This window comes from Rutilus rutilus (assembly GCF_951802725.1).
Source record: "Rutilus rutilus genome assembly, chromosome: 9".
Lineage (NCBI taxonomy): Eukaryota > Metazoa > Chordata > Actinopteri > Cypriniformes > Leuciscidae > Rutilus > Rutilus rutilus.
Window position 1 is genome coordinate 32,511,237 of NC_140223.1, and position 17,820 is coordinate 32,529,056.

Sequence of the window (17,820 nt, forward strand, 5' to 3'; positions counted from 1 at the left end):
ACGCCCGTTTCACACATACTCCGTTTGCAGTGCGTATGCGGTGCGTATTTTTTTCCGTACCCATGTTAACAGGTTAGAGCTTTCACACTGCATGCGGTTGCAGTCCGTCGATCCGTTCCAGTTGCGGTGCGTATACAGCAGTGCAGAGATCGTTTCCGCACCGAGTCTATTTTTGCTGTGCTGCAAACGCTGAATTAAAGTGACAGCGCATGTTGCGTGGTGAAAATGAACACAGATTGACCTGAAAATGTAGTAATTTCACCATAAATGCGATTAATTAAATAAAATTTAGTAAATCTCACCATAAATGTATTTAATTAAATACTACGTTTTTTGGTAAAGCAAGGAAAGCTACAATTTACCTCAACAAGGCGACATAATGAACAACACTTGTCACATGCGTGGTGGTGGAAAAACAAGTTTTGACATGCAAGATTTATTGTATTAAGATTTAAATTATGCAAAAGAAAGGGTATGAGTCTGCTGTTTTTGTCAATTTTAAGTTTAAATTTAAAATGTAGGCTATTCGATTTTAATATTTGTACATGGTTAAATATTTGACCACTTGCTTGAGCAACTCAAGTAGAAGTAATGCATTGAATAATAGGCTGACGTTGTTTAAATAGTGTTTAAACGTGCACACGTCTATTAAAGAGTGAAATGTGCAAAGATAATCGCAATGCTGAGACGTTAAGACCGCGGGTAAATCAAGGGAAAATACAATTTGCTTCAACAAGGCATAATGAACAACACTCGTCTCATTCGTGGAGGTGGAAAAACAAGTTCTTTGTGACATGCAAGGTTTATTATAAAGATTTAAATTATGCAAAGAGAGGGTATGAGTCTGCTGTTTTTGTCAATTTTAATTTTTAATTTAAAATGTATGTAGGTTATTCGATTTTAATATCTGTACATGGTAAAATATTTTACCACTTGCTTGAGCAACTTAATATATAATTATATAGAAGTAATGCATTTAATAATATGTTGTTTAAATTGTGTTTAAACGTGAATACGTCTATTAAAGAGTGTATATGTGTACAAAGAGAATTGCAATGCTGACAAAAAACTTTTTTTTAAATAAAAGTTGCTGATAACTTCCGGATTTGAAATACAAATAGCGAGTATGTATTTGTGTTATAGCCTACAGCAGCGGATCAGTTACGCACTGCAAACGCAGCATATGTGAAAGCACTATTGCATGTGCTGCTCCTGCACTGCATACGCACTGCAACACGCACCGCACCCGCACTGCACACGGAGTATGTGTGAAACGGGCGTTACTCACCCTCAAGCTATCCTAGGACATTCTTCTCGTATATGACATTCTTCTTTCAGACTAATCCAATCGGAGTTATATTATTTATTATATTATCGACATACGCCAAAAGAGTAACACTTGACTCATGTATGACATAGGATGTAGGAGTAGCGTAAGCTTTGATGCCTCTCACGGTTCAAACAAACAAACTCAAGCTTCTCCGACATTTCTCTTTAAAAAAATGTCGTTTTAGACCTCTAGTTCGTGACTGGTGTTTTGTTTTGCTCTATTTTGGATCAGGGGTTACTCTTTCGCCGTAAATCGATGCGTACAGCCGTCTGCTGGAAGCTAGTTATTTTAGTCTGTAAAGTTTTAACCCCTTAACGCCCACTGTCGCAAATTTGCAACAAACCCCTTCCATTCAGACTGCAGGCGAGATAGCGTGTGTTTTCCCCCAATGCCTGTTTGTGCACATTCGATACATACCTAGGAACATTTTGCACGCACTGGTTTCTCGTAGGAGCGGTCGGAGTGGAAACTACATCCGGTTCACCGAAGCTAATATTTTGGTTTGCAAAATCCGCATATCAAGGGCGCAAATGTGGAGAAATTGCCCAAAATGAGTTAAGTTGTGCTAAGATAAAAATATGTACTAGCTTATTGATTGCTTCTATAGCTATGTTATTCATATAGACTTCATGTGACGAATATTTTTTACGTACTTTGTAGATTTCTGTTTGTAGCAAATTTGCGACATTGGTTCATAACGGCTGGATTTGGCTAATGGCTACATATTATAATAATGCTATATTTAGATGGTTTCAGGCCAAATTTTTTTTTTTTTTACAAAAAATAGCATGTTAGGATATAACACTATAAGAATATATAATGTATGCACTGGAGAAACAAGGAAAGAGTTAAACAGAGTGTAACATGGAATGTATAAAAACTACTGTCAATGTTAGGGAGTAGGAGAGTGTTTTGTTTCTTGCTGTTGTCAAGATTCATTAATTTGTCAATTAAAGTTTATAAGTTCTAACAACTTTGTGCCATGAATAAAATCTACATACCTGAGATGGGAAAATGTGTTTTATTAATTTTACCATTTTGTAAAAAACATTACCCTAAATGCCTGTTGTTGCAAATTTGCAACATACCAACATTTCTATTTATTTGGTGTGCAAAAGTGAGATAATCTCAACATTATTTACCATCTACTTAAAGGCAAAAACACACATAATTTTTTTTTTTATATACAGCTATATAAATTCAGGCGTTAAGGGGTTAAATATGAATATTATTCTTACACAGACGCTTCACTTCAGAAGGCCTTTATTTAACCCTCCAGAGCTGTGTGGAGCACTTTTATCATGGATGGATGCACTTCGATGGACTTCAAAACAGAAACGGCCATTCACTGCCATTATAAAGCTTGGAAGAGCAAAGACATTTTTTTCAAACTCCGATTGTATTCGTCTGAAAGAAGAAAGTCATATAAACTAGTGCTGCACGATTAATCGTATCGCAATCGCAATCGCGATGTCAAGCCTACGCGATTATATGACGCAAAATGCTGCGATTTTATATTAAATAAACAAATAAGCCTATAAATGCAGCATCTGTTAATTTTTGGCATCCTTTGGTCCCGCTCTTATTCATGCAAATGCTTTTAAACCATTCATGCGCGATAAGACAAAAAAGAACGCGCTGTCAGTCAGTGAATGTCCTCCTGACACACACACACACACACACACACACACGACCCACTGATAGACGCGCGCCAGTATCAAGTTCTCTTTCGCGGTAGAACGAACAACACACATGTAGCCTATGCCAAAATGAACGCGCTGCCTGTGACACACAGAAAGACTCGCAATAATATCGTGCGTGCGCACAAAACAGCATGCCAGAATACAGTTCTCTTTCGAGCTTGAACGAACAATAACACACACAATTATGCCAAAATGTCTTTTTGTCGAGTATCTTCATAACATAAGATTAGTCTTATGATGAACGTTAAGAGTTCTGACTCGCGAGAGAATGAGGCGTGTGTGAGATCCGCATCTCTGACAGCAGCTGGTCTTAAAGGGACAGTACACAGTAGCTACTAATTATATCTGTCGCTAAAGTTAATCAAGGAAAAACAAGGAACAGAGAAAAACACTCACTGCTCTTGTCACAAACATCAGCGTACACTCTGAAACCAGTCACTTCTCTATATAAACAGGCAATTAAGATATTTGACAAGAAACCGAGATGGCATCATTGTGATATCATACAAAAGCACAAGCTTTTTACTTTTGAAAATTTTAGTATTTTGAAATTGACTTTTAAAAGCCCCCTATGGACAGGTGTTGAAAATTAGCACATGTGCTATAACACTTTAAACAATGCACCTGGTTCGTCCAATGTTATTGCTTTTTCCATATTAAATCAATATTAAATAAATAATAAAAAATAAAGACTAAAGAACTTTTTTCTTTAGGCAGATTATCACTAATCTGTGTGTGCATTTATTTTCCTTGAGAACCAAGCAAGTTGACTCATGAAACCATTTGTTTATTATATCGCATATCGCAATCGCAATATTGACCTCTATTATCGCAATATGACATTTTCCCCAAATCGTGCAGCCCTAATATAAACCTAGGATGGCTTGAGGATGAGTAAATCATGGGGTAAATTTCATCTTTGGGTGAACTAACCCTTTAAATGTAAATAGCAACAAAAAGTATTTTCTTTACACTAAGTGAAAATGGCAGCATTTTCTTTACACTAAATAGTTGTTTGATGCTATTTATACTTATTTATAATAGTGGCAGATACTGTTTTCTCCTGAGTGTACTGTAGTACATTATGAAACCGTATGCAATAATAACAGCATATTCAGTGTATATGCTTATATTTACTACAATTCAGTCAATGCTGATTTATTGGGACATTACTTGCACTTGACATTAGCCCCTTTCACACATACAGTCGTTAAACGTTGTTCTAATTCGTTCCCTTGTTTTTATGCAGTGGCAATGATATATTTTTTCACAGCATGTCATGTGCAGAGCACTTTAGTAACGGGAATCCTGCCAATCTCCACGGTGGTGAGTTTTTGCATGCTAGTAGATGCTAACTAGGTAGCATTAGGTAACGTCAGCTAACATTAGCCAGCTTTTAACCTAACATTAACTCTCACAACCCCAGCTAAAATGCTGTAATACTGGCTTATCTCAGAGCCGGTTGGTTTGGTCCAAGACGGTTTAGCGAAGAATTTGTGGGCGATCACTACTGAGCACTAAAACACAATTGTGCTGTGACAAGAGCTTTAGTATCCAGTGAGAAAGCGGATTTTGGAACAACGCTCTTACCCACAGACAGGAGATGCCAGGTGACCGCCGGTGTGGCGAAGCAGGCGAAGACGTCGTCAGTGCTGGTGAAGTGTGTGAGGTGAGGGTAAGCCACGGCCTGACCCCGACACTGACCCCACATCAGCACCTGACCGCTCTGTGTTTTGGCCGCCGATGTGTGACTGGTGTGACACGCAGCGACCTCCACCATTCTGCAGGACACACAGATGCTGCTGTTATATCATTCAAAGCTTCTTCATACGTTTCATACATAAGATAAAAGACATTTTGATTGGTAAACGGTAAAATAATTAGGAAATATCAGCAAGAAATTACAGTGATTCATTCTTTATGTTATTGACACATTCTTCAAAAACAGAATCTTGAGTACTGGGAAGAAACTACAGAACTTAAAAAGGTTTATTTACAGAGGAACTATTTTGGATTATTCTGAACATATTCTCTCACACATATTTATTTGATCAAAAATAAAGTAAAACAGTTGTGAAATATAATTGCAATTTAAAATACCCGTTTTAAATTTGAATATATAGTAAAATGTAATTTATTCCTGTGATCAAAGCTGTATTTTCAGCATCATTACTCCAGTCTTCAGTGTCACATGATCCTTCAGAAATCATTCTAATATGATGATCTGCTGCTCAAGAAACATTTCTGATTGTTATCAATGTTGAAAACGGTTGTGCTGCTTAATATTTCTGGGGAAACCGTGAAACAATTTCCATATTGTCTAGTTTAATATGTACATTAATCTATATGAAGTACTGCATTATGGTCCGAGGACAGTTGGTTTTAGGGCTAGAATGTTAAACACAGTCATAAAATGTCAATTTGAATCAAATAAATCATCTCTGATTATTTTAAAAACGTATATGTAGATATTTTCAAATGACAAGTACAGTAAAATTGCAGGCCATGTGCTGTGTGCCTTCTCGTCTCAAGAATCAAAAAGTGCAGAAACAAACTGATAATTAGTGTTTTAAGCTGAGTTCAAGTATAAATTGTTAACTAAACAAACAGACTTTTTTCTAATCCCAACTGTCTGAGAAGGGCTCTCTCAGTTTCCCACAATTCTTGAGTGGACGCCCACGTGTGATAACAGTTCCTGTTGAAGTGCTTCATTAGCTTTATGAACCACATACTTCACTGAGCTACTTTTCTCACTCAATTTGATTGTGCCTGTTAAATGTTAAGGAAATACATGACATGGGTATGAATAGCAATATGTCTAAACTGTCACCCAGATGCATTCAACTGCACAGGTGAGAAGATGACAGGTAAATTATTTCCACCAGATCAACTGTGTCTGTGAAATCAGTCAGGCGGGAAGGCGCGATGTGGATCTAACCTCTCCTTGTCCATGTTGATGAGGGTGGGCACAGCCTGGTTGCTCTTGTTGCCCGTACCCAGCTGTCCGTAGGAGTTCGCACCCCAAGAGTAAACAAATCCCTCGTCTGTCAGAGCCAATGTGTGTGCGTATCCACATACCACCTGTGGAGAGAAGACAGATCAGGGCTGATAGAAGCACCTTATTTGCACCATACATCTACGGTGACAGCCGAATGTTTACAATAACACGGTAATTGAGATTAATGCGAGTAGTATTTGGCTATTCGTATTATCACTTTTAGAACATAATAATAAAACCAATTTTTTTACCATTGTTGTTACAGTTAACTAAAACTATTAAAAATAGTTTTCGTTAATAGAAATAAAGCTGAAATAAAATATAAATAGATTTTTTTTAGAACTATATAACTGAAATCAAATAAGTTTAAGTTGTACTTGAGAACTCAAATTAATCAAACTAAAACTGAATTAAATATAAATTAAAGCTAAATAGACATTACTAGTTAAAACGATAACAGAAAATCTAAAAACTAAAAGCTAAGTCAAAATATTAATAAATACTATAATACCAAATAAATAATACTAAAACAACACTGTATTTTACTATATTATTAGTTATTATTTTCAAATCAATGCAAAAAATTTAATATGCATAAAATTGAGACTTTGGTGTGACTTGAAATGCATGTTATTATTAGAAAGAATGTAATTAGTTATACCATTTTTTCCTTGATAATTGCAAAGTAAAAACTGTTCCCTAAGTTTTTTCTCAGGAAAGCCACCATATCCCACTGATTAGTACCCAGAAGTCTTTGTTAGTCACCTGTACGATGTTGATCCCCTGTAAGGCAGCGATCCGGCAGGGGGTTTGCTGGTTGCCATTGTTGCCCAAACCGAGCTGCCCATTGCAGTTATAACCCCAGCCATATGTCTGTGGACACAGAGCTTTGAGTTAAACCTAGTGCCGATTGCAGCATGTAATGCACAGCAACAACAGAAAACCAACTACAATTATCATTTTACTACGACAACTTTCTAAGAAGAAAAACTCTCAACATTGGGTGTGAGAAAAGCATCACTGAGAAGAACCAGAACATTAACAGTTGTAGAGTTTTAAAAACTCCTCCATACTACTGAATCCAGAAACTAAATGAATGTAGCAAATGTGTCTAAATATAAAAAGGCTCTAACTACTTACAGTTCTCACGGTTTCTCATGGTATTTGTGTTAAATGTTTTAAAGGTTGTCTATAATAGAAAAGAATACTTTGCAAAATGTTACCCTAAATGGGCAATGTATCTCGGGAGATACAGAGTGTAACTTAGAAAACAAAGGTCATATTTTGGAAAAAATGCATGAACTGTGTCATTTTAGTCTAGATACATACAAAAATAGCAATGAATCATTTTTCCATCAAATTTATTTATGCTTGCACCTTAAAAGGTTAAGACATAATTAGGCACAAAAACAAACATCCTGGCTGACAGCCAAGACAGTTACAATCACAGTTTGCAACATAATAAAACTGTGAGTAACTGAACTAAATATCATGTCCAGACAGCATGCCAACATGTCTCGACTGCATGCTCACAGTACTTAGTGCAATTAGTATAAAAATTATGATTCATGCCCCATGACACATGCCTAAATTCCATAATAAGGAATTTTCTTTTCTTTATGTAGTTGCTAATCCACCAAATAGTAATACATGTTATTACTTGTGAACAGTGTTAAGTAAAGTTACTTTTAAAAGTAATGCGTTACAAAATTGAGTTTCTCCCTAAAAAAGTAACTAATTGTGTTGGTTACTATTTGTGGAAAGTAATGCGTTACGTTACTTTTGCGTTACTTTTTCTCGTCTGGGTTGGGCTTGCTTGTTTGTTTCTTTATAGCTCTATTTTTGGCAAATGTTCAGGCCGTTTCACACCAGAAGTTAAATGAATGAGCCTCAGGCTGAAGGAAATGCAAATTCACGTCTGTGCAGTTCAACCCCATTTATAGAAAGTTGGGACATTTTGTATAATGCAATAAAATCAACAATCTGTGTTAAGTGACAATGGTTTTCCAAAGCACTCCTGAGCCTATATTTAGCACAGTAGCATGGCGGTTTCTCGTTTAATTTCGTCTGAGGGCTCAAAGGTCACGCACATTCAACTGAGGTTTCCTGCCTTGCCCAACAAGACTGAGATTTCTCTGGATTCCCTGAATCTTGGTAGATTAAGTACGGTAGATGGTGAATGACCACAATTGTCTGCAATCTTGCATTGATAAATTAAGAAATCAGAATTGTTTGACAGTTCTCTCATGAAATGTGGCACAAAGTGGTGAGCCATGATGACCCATCTTTGCTTGCAAAGACCGAGTTTTTGGTGGATGCTCCTTTAACACTCAAACATGATACCCTCACCTATTACCAGCTCACCTGCTCATTGTGGACTGTTTCAAAAGAGTTTAACTTGGATATGCTATAGTCTTTTCATTTTTATTTTGCCTCAGTCCCAACTTTCATGGAGTGTGTAGCAGCCATCAAAATCAAAATATGTTTATATCTACAAAGTACAATTACGTTGATCAGTGAAAACATTGGACATTTTTTCTTGTACTTTTGTCAGTTAAATAAAGGTTAAAGATAATTAACAAAATCACAGATTCTTGATTTTATTGCATTTTACAAAATGTCCCAACTTCTCTGGAAATGGGGTTGTAGATTGCGCAGCTCAAACAAGCCTTTCAGCTGTGCTTCTGGATCCCAGAAGAATATGACGCAGGAGTAGAAAATTCAACACTCTTATTTCAGCAACAAAAACAAAAAATAATGTGTGATTTTTTTTTCCAGCCGGTGCAACAAAATGTTAGAGGTCGTACTGGTGCCAGTACCACATTGCCGAACTGATAAAAGCCATTTCTGCTGCATATGAGAAACAAATCAGGTTCTGGCACCATCATCTGTAAAACTTAGTGGCACTGGTGTCATTGGATTGAACTGGTCGAATTGGATCAAAGGTTAACAGCAGAGGCTCCGTTTACACTTGGCATTAACATGCGACCTGTATCCGGATGTTGTCCACATACTCATTGAAAAGACAAGTTAAAACGCGCTTCTGAACGGAATGTTATCCGATCAGCGTGTCCAGGTTCGGAGGTAGTCAGGACGCATTGTGATCGGATCTCGGTGTAATGTAAACGCAATCGTGTCATTATTACCCCTCCTCTCTCTAGGAATTGCTGCACGTAGCTGTGTGGTTTTGCAAAATAGTCGAGTGCAAAGTACATCGCAAATATACTGAAATGTTTGCTTTTGCACCCTAAAGTTGCAGAACCATTCATTTTCTGTAAAGAACGACGCGCCACCACAGCTGGGATACGTTTCTCTGTACCGTTTCCATTACGGCATCGATCCACATTATTAGCACTTGCAGCCTCTTCATCCTCCTCATTTTGCGAGATTTGTAAAATGTGAAAACTGTTTTTAAAAGAAAACCCACCACATCAGGTCGACTTTGTACCGGATCCATCCTTTTTTTTTTTTTTTTGCGGGAATGCGAGATCCGATCTGTTATCCAGATACAGAAGCCACTTGATCGGATCACGGTGATCGCATGTTAATGCCAAGTGTAAACGCAGCCAGAGACATTGGTTAATAAAATTAGATTTAAGACTATGTGTGTTATTTGACATATTTAATTATTGCAGGTTTGAGTAATATTCTGAGTTTGCGTTTGACTGTTTTTATTCATTATGAGGAATACTAAATGTGTTTTTGTGCAAGTGAGATGAGTAAATGCATGGTCACATTTAGTCTAGATCTACAATAACATCATGTTCACACACAGCGCACACAACGCCTCTACACTTACTCACGATTTCTCTCAACATGAGGACAGGAGAGCTGTCAGTCAATACATGAGAAAACAAAGTAACTTGCATAACTTGTTTGTAAAACTAACTCAGATATTTTGTTGTAAATTTGATTTACAGTAAAGTAATGCGTTACTTGTTACTTAAAGTAATCTGATTACGTTACTCGTTACTTAAAGTAATCTGATTACGTTACTCGTGTCACATGTAATGCGTTACATCTAATACTGATTGTGAATAAATATCATTGAATTTATTTAATTCTTTTTTTCAATCGATTGTGATGTGTGTAGGTATTGATTAAACTCTTGTTATTAATCTCAGCTCACCTCTCCATTGTCCAGGACGGCCATGGAGCAGAGCTGTCCGCAGGCGATGTTGACCACCACCTTGTTCTGCAAGCAGCTGCTGACCCTGCGCGGGGTGGGCTGGTTGGCCGTGGATCCCGAGCCCACCTGCCCGGAGTTGTTGTAGCCCCAGGCAAACACCTGTGCACAAGAGAGGACATGAAATGGATCAGAAAATTGCAAATAATCATTTGTGGTATACAGGCATAATTATTTCATAAAATCACAAACTTTTGCAATTTGATAAAAGGCACTAAGCCATATTGCATTCGATTTTAGTTCTTTTGATGGATACTTTATAAAATCAATAGCACAAAACACAACGTTAGAAACCTTTTGTTATACTGGGAAGTTCAAAAACATTTTCGATTCATTATTAAACTGTGGCGGTTCATGTCAGATCTCTATCTATCTATCTATCTATCTATCTATCTATCTATCTATCTGGTGACAGGTTATGAGGCTGACTTTTAATGACTACATGTCTTTATTGAGATACATGAGCAGTGTATGTTATTCTTGTCTCATGCGGTTTCATCCCATCTCTGTGTTAGACGACTGCCACTCCTTCAGAAATACCTTAAGCGTTCCCAAATACGGCTTCATGCAGGGACACTCAGATGCACACCCGCTCTGTCTTTATGATCAAATACTTCAATGTGTTATGACGTATGTTCAGTACCATGGAAAACATCCTCAATGTCTTTTTTTCCAGCTAGTAATTTTCAAGAATAGTGTGCAAGATTTTGTGGGGAATGTTTTCAAACCTGTATCTCCAAGGGAAAATGTTTCTTTCGAAATGTAATTTTGTAATCATGTTAAATGAGTGCAGACAGGTTTACTCACCAATTTACCGTAATTTTCATATCTGTATGAAGTATTCAATCCGAGAGTTGCCTATTTCTAAAGTTAGATACTGAAGCAAAATATATTTTTTTACTAACTTAAATTTTTGTAACTTTGTTTTTCCATTTTTCACATTAAATTAAAAAACTGAAGTGAAAAAAAAGTTCACACTGCACTGACAGACGCCAACCAACACAGGCAATCACCAGATTACAGTATGTCACTTCTCAGACTATCCACGACCCGACAAGCACCGATTTAACATGTTCAATCTGCGAAAACAAGCTCCAACAGATGCCAACACACTGATCCGACAAAACCCGACGAAGTGTCTGTCGCCTTCTGTAGGTGCAGTGCGAATTGGCCTTAACAGAACTGAGGCTTTGCATTGTTAATGTCTGTTCACTTCAGTCACTCACAAACAGTGAAACATCCAAGTACTGCGGGTCAGTAAAAAACTATTTACAATATTTTGGGGATTCTCAAATTAATGTTTAGCTCATTTTAGTATGTTATAATTTTGTTAACACATTTTCCTGAATTTGATATCTCTGTTCATTGGCAGCCTTAGTGCAAACAGAAAATAAAAAAAGTTACTTTTCCACACAACATGTCATGGTTATTTCTGTTTAGAGACCATTACGTTGAAGATTTTCTGTCCCTGTTATATCTGAGCTCTAGACTCCAGTTAATTTCCTGTTTCCGGAGTTTTTAGTAGCTCTCATTTGTTTCTATAGTTACTGATTAGTTCATCACCTGTGTCTAGTTCATTACCCAGTGTGTATATGAAGAGTTCAGATGCAAAAGCCTCTAAGTGCCATCTGAAATTGTCTTATAGAATGATCATTTTTATCCAGCTCGTATATTTAAGTTCAGTAATTTCACGAGCTTGATAAAAATGATCATTCTATAAGAAAATTTCAGATGGCACTTAGAGGCTTTTGCATCTGACCTCTTCATATATAGTCATTTGTTTTATTGTCTTGTTTTAACGTGCTGAAGTTGAGCTATAGTTTCGGTTTGCCTTCCTTGTGTCCTTTGTGATCTTCTTTGTGCAATTAAATACGGCTTGCAATTAGATCCTTGCATCTACTGGACCCAAACGTGACAATATCTTTATAATACCACTTAATATTGTTCACACACGGGTCTTTACCCATTAAAATATACAGCTGCCTTTATAATTTAGGAAGGGGTCCCTCACAAGGGGATTATAGTGTTTAGGGCTCAACATTCAAACTAAAGCACCAAAATTGTTGTATAAAGGAATATTCAATATAATGATAATAACATAGCAGTTGTAATAAAAATAGCACTTGATATGTAATAGGGCTGCATGATATCTTGTTCATCAATGATAGTCACATCGTAGGATGTGCGATGTCAAGCATGGGTATTGTATTGATCCATACGGACGAGCACTACTTTAACCATCACAGAGAGAAAGTTTATCATTTGCACGTGTTTTAGGTCCTGTCAGTTTAAACATTCAAGCGATTTTAAACCATTCGAGCGCAAGAAGTCGCAAAAGAAAAGTCAGTTCGGACCTCGCATGCCTCACGCGAACACCTAATTCTGTTCTCTTCCATGTCTGTTTGTGCTTGAACGGACACATTCATGCAAATACTCGGTGAGTATCCTCATAAACACGCTCATACAAGTCGTAAACCATTGAGAAAGAAAACAGATGCCTATCATTATATGGGATCCATGCATTCGGCCTAAGATTCCTGCTGCCGTCTGTGTCATTAATGTTAATCAGACAACAAAATACAAAGAGAAAATCAGTTTTGCAGCTTTAACAAAGATTAATTGTATTTAATGTATACGCTAAAGACTACGCAGTGTTATTTTACATATGATTATTCAATTTCTGTACCTGAATACTGAAGACTTACCTGAAAAACATAAAGTATTGTATTGTAGAACACAGTTCTACTGTATTTACCTATGATTGTAATCAGTTTATAATTTTTTTATGCAGATTCACTCCCCTACAAAATCACCCCAATCATTCTAGAATGATTCATTCTTTCCAAACAGAGCTATTCAAGCCATCTGGTGAAGTTTTTTACAATATCGTGCAGCCCTAATATGCTAGGTATTATTAAAAAAAAAAGTTATCTTGTGTAAAGGGCTTTGGTCAACATGTGTTTGTTTTTAAAAGTCCCACTCTAATCTGCCTTAAGATCCATTTCCTCATTTTTGTTTGATAATATCTCTTTTTTACCTCTCCCTCGGAGGTGAGGGCTATGGTGTGGTGGGAGCCGCAGGCCACCTCAGTCACTCTCTTGCTGATGAGGTTGGTGGAAACCAGGGCAGGAGTCAGGCCGTGGTTGGTGGTGCCGTTGCCCAGCTGACTGTAGCCATTGTGACCCCAGGCATAAACTTCTCCATCTACAGACACAGAGGACAAGATACAGATCTGAGGATAAATCACTGGCTCAAGTCCTTATAAATAATAAGTAGATACACTTACACAATAAAAAGGCCAAATAAAAGCAAAAATAGGTAAAAATACACACAAATACACACATGATTTAATTAAAGACTCAGGCCTATTGCTGACCATCTGAAAACATCTGTTATGTCTCAACTTTTACCTCAGTGAAAAAACAATGGGCATCATTCACCAATATCTTCCTAAGAATTGTCTTAACTTTGTACTTAATAAACTTCCTAAGAAAAGTCTACGTCAGATTCATGACATGTTCTTAAACAATAGAATTGTGATGTTTGCAAGTGTCTGTGCGTAGATTTTGTTCTTAGCTGAGAACAAATCCAAGATAAGAAAACATTAGTGAATGTCAGAATCTTCATAAAAAGTGAGTAAGTGGGGTTTAAGAAAACATTTCTTTGTAAGAACGGTTGGTGAATGAGGCCCTTTCAGTCTCCAAAGCTCCCATGTCGCGACACGTAGAATATTTCTCACATCAAGTCACCACCAAATACAGCGAAATTAGACAGCATAAAGATGTTGTGTTTTAAAAATATCTCTTGAGGGTTTCGCCACAAAATATTAGGCACGAAATGGACGTTGTGACCAACTTTACTTCCATATTGTGGTGTATTTCTGAGCGAAACAGCAGAAATTCAGTTTTCAAGGTCTTAGCATTGTTATTAGAATTATATTAAACAGATGAACACTGACCTCAGAGACATCACACTTTCCAAAGCCAAATCTGATTCACAGTTAAGTCAGCCAAATCACGTCTCAACACAACATCTCCCATGAAATGCTGTAATGTAATTTCTAGACTGAAACCATAAACACTAGATAGAAGATTAAACTTCAACTAGTGAATTAACCGGATACTAAAATTCTCAACCGAAATTTGACACCACAACAAAAACTGAAATGCCATTGAACACCTTCCTTCATGTTAAAAATACTGCATAAATACTAATAATTATTGTTTAAAAATGAATAATAATTAAACTATGACGTAGCCATTACACTTCTTTACATCCCTCTCAATGCTCTTTTGCTTGTGATCATTTCCAAAATCAGATCCACACCCACTTCCCCAAGGTCTGTGTATATACATTTACTATCTTCACAAACTAGTGTAAATATGATTAGGGACAAGACTCCAGCGTATACATGATAATATATGACCACTGCAGTGTTTCCCCTACAAATTTTTCCAGCAGCGGTGCTGTTACGTGCCGGAGGTTGTTACCAAGCCGCTCGTGGGGGGTCCGGGGGCATGCACCCCCGGAAGATTTTTTTTTTTAATAACCCCTTAAACCATGACTTCTGGCAAGTTTTGTGGATAGAAATTGACATTTTGAGACATACATTTTGAGGCTCAAATGTAAGAAAGTACATGTTCTATGTATAAAAAAAAAATATATATATATATATATATATATATTACGGCTGGGAATCGATTAAAAAAAATAACTAATTAATCGCACAATTTGCTGTGATTAATCGCAATTAATTGCATTTCCTCCAAACTTGTAATCATCAATATTTAAATGTAGAATCACTAATTAAATCAAACACACAAAAAATGGGGAAAAAAGAAAAATGTCCACACAAATTGAACAGAAAATAGACCTATATTAAAATATAAAACATCAATATATTATTCTTCATTCAGTTCTATGCAACATACTCAGATTTAACAGATTTATTTTTTGACTAATTGTCAAAATAAAGTATAGTCATACAAAGCTATTATTACCAGAGTATGTGATCAGAGCAGGTAATTTTACCATGCATACTACTGAGAAATTTCACGTTATTTGAGCAGGACTTTGCTTTTCCAGTGCGTGATCGGTACATGATTGGAGCGTTTGGGCCGTTAACCACAGAGCAGAACGCGCATCGCAAACACGGAGCGGAACATTGGACATTGAGCAGAGAGCGCAGTGCGCCGACACACACTCACACACACTCGGAACCGAGAGCGCGGCGCAAACACGGAGCGGAAAAGACTCGCACGTAAAGTTACTAAAACAAGCTGCGCGAGAATGAAACCGTATCGCCGAACACGGAGGGGCGGGACGGCATATTTTCCATAGACAGTAAAAAAAATGGACACAGCGACCCCATAGACTTCAACGGAGAAAAGTTCGTACCGCTTTCTCCTTTGCATAAGCGCTTGCTCGCTCTCCCGTGGCGTCTGTCGTTGCTATGCCAACCATGAACTGAGGCGCGCCTGAAAACCTTTTGATCTGTCCATGCTGAAAACGTGCGCGCCGCGTCGCTTCTATTATGAGCGCGCTTGCCACGCGCCCACATTTGAGATATGTGCATGTGAACGGCTCCTTTTATGGCAACGTGTGTAAGTGAATGTCGTGATATTATTGATCATGTGAAGATTTTGCAGCGGCGCTGAAAATCCAGCGGCGGCGCTGCGCCGCTGCTTAATACATTGTAGGGGAAACACTGCACTGTTTAACGGGCTATATATAAATAATACTGTACAGATGTGAATTTGCATTTCCTTCAGCATGAGGCTTTTCAGTTTACTTTTGGTGTGAAAGGTTTATTAAAAAACAAACAAGCAGGAGCAGCCCAGGTGAGAAAACGTTGCGCAAAAGTAACGTAGCACATTACTTTCTATAAAAAGTAACACTTTTTTACAGAGTAACGCAATATTGTAATGGATAACTTTTAAAAGAAACGTTACCCAACACTGATTATTATTATTATTATTAGAATATTGGGGTGCTTTTATGTTGATATTAATAGGCTATGAATATGAATTATGTTTCATGCTTGGAAGCGCCAGAAGGTCATGAGGCCACCTGCATAATCAAATGAAACGTTTTTTACCATGGTAGGATTTGTAATTTCACCATCCTGCAACCAAAATTATACCAAAATTATATAACAAAATACCAAATCATTGCCATTGTTCCACGTTAAAAAGATTTGTCAAACCTGCAGTGGCGATGACCACGTGTGGCCCTGTGCCGTAGCTCAAAGAGACAATTTTCTTCCCACACAAGATGTCGATCCGCCTGGGCTCAATGGAGCTCTGCGTGTCCCCGAGGCCCAGACAGCCACTGCAGTTCGTCCCAAGTGCAAACACCTGCGGGCAGACACACAAACACATGAGTTTGGGTACTAATGGTTCTCACATGAGTTTTATATAAAGTTCACTTATATTTCATTATGGACCATGTGCCAGATATACTAAACAGGGCAAATTACAGAGAGAGCGCAATCCCATAAAAACACAGATGGGATTGTCTGAAGTTCTGAGGGTGAAAACTTCTAAAATTCTCCCCCTTCTACCATGCGCTCTCAGCGATTCCTCCTACAGCAACTATCACAGCATGTCAAGGACAAAAAGGGTTAAGACACGCTTTTTTTTTTTGCCCGTTAATGGTGACATATTAATTAAAAGATTATTACAAGATGTAATATAAATCTATGGTGTCCCCAGCATGTGTCTGTGAAATTTCAGCTCACAATACCCCCGAGATCATTTATTATAGATTGTCAAATGTGCCCCTTTTTGGGTGTGAGCAAAAACACAACGTTTTTGTGTGTGTCCCTTTAAATGCAAATGAGCTGCTGCTCCCCGCGTCCGTTCAGAAGACGGCCGATCCTTTACACGAGCTTCGGATATGTACAGCAATAACAAAACACACGAAATAATCTCACTCATCCAAAATCTCAGAAATAACCAGGAGTGAGCGCAGACTTACGGAGAGACTCAGGAAGAGGCTGCAACTTTTAGACCGCACCTGGACGTTTCTGAATGGTTAATGGATACATTTATGTAGTTGTTGTGGAGTTACATTGATTCACGTCATCAACTTGTATGTACAATCATGTTTAACTTTTACACAAACTGACACAGTTTCCTGAGGTCTTTATTTTGGTCTAATAGTGTTCTGTGCAGCAACGACAGAACAGTTTGCCTGCTTTGCTCCAACTTTTGCCATTGCGTTAGAACTGGTTACGCCGTTGTTGCTTGCAAAACCAAATGGCGGCGCCGTGGGTGGAAACGTGCAGAATAAGGGGCAGTAATATTATAATAAGTTCCGAAAAAATCTGATTGGCTTATTTTTTGACATGCTTGCAGAGAAAGGCTTACAAAAACAAAGTTACTGGATTGTCACTTTTCACGTTTTCTGGGTTGGTAGATGCACAGGGGACACGATTATAGCACTTAAACATGGACAAAGTCAGATTGTCATGATATGTCCCCTTTAAATAATCTTCAGAGAGACAGAAAATAAAAGATGATGCAGAGATGACTAATATTGGACTAATAAGTCTTGCAACACACAAGTTTGAGAAACAGCGTTTTTACCATGTGTCACTATT

At 37.5% G+C, this 17,820-nt stretch overlaps 1 protein-coding gene across 3 annotated transcripts in view; it reads right to left on the reverse strand.

Moving 5' to 3' along the window:
* The window catches only part of rcbtb2 (regulator of chromosome condensation (RCC1) and BTB (POZ) domain containing protein 2), a 47,890-nt gene that overhangs the window by 23,223 nt on the left and 6,847 nt on the right, over nt 1-17,820 (reverse strand). For all 3 annotated transcript variants that reach the window (XR_014628753.1, XM_084419239.1, XM_084419240.1), the window contains exons 3-8: nt 16,423-16,573; nt 13,255-13,421; nt 10,161-10,319; nt 6,797-6,904; nt 5,972-6,114; nt 4,624-4,814 (exon numbers count right to left, since the gene is read on the reverse strand). Coding sequence is in view for 2 of the 3 variants with exons in the window: in XM_084419239.1 (XP_084275365.1) it covers nt 4,624-4,814; nt 5,972-6,114; nt 6,797-6,904; nt 10,161-10,319; nt 13,255-13,421; nt 16,423-16,573 (919 nt within the window). In the remaining variant the exon portion in view is untranslated. The remainder of the gene's footprint in view (nt 1-4,623; nt 4,815-5,971; nt 6,115-6,796; nt 6,905-10,160; nt 10,320-13,254; nt 13,422-16,422; nt 16,574-17,820) is intronic.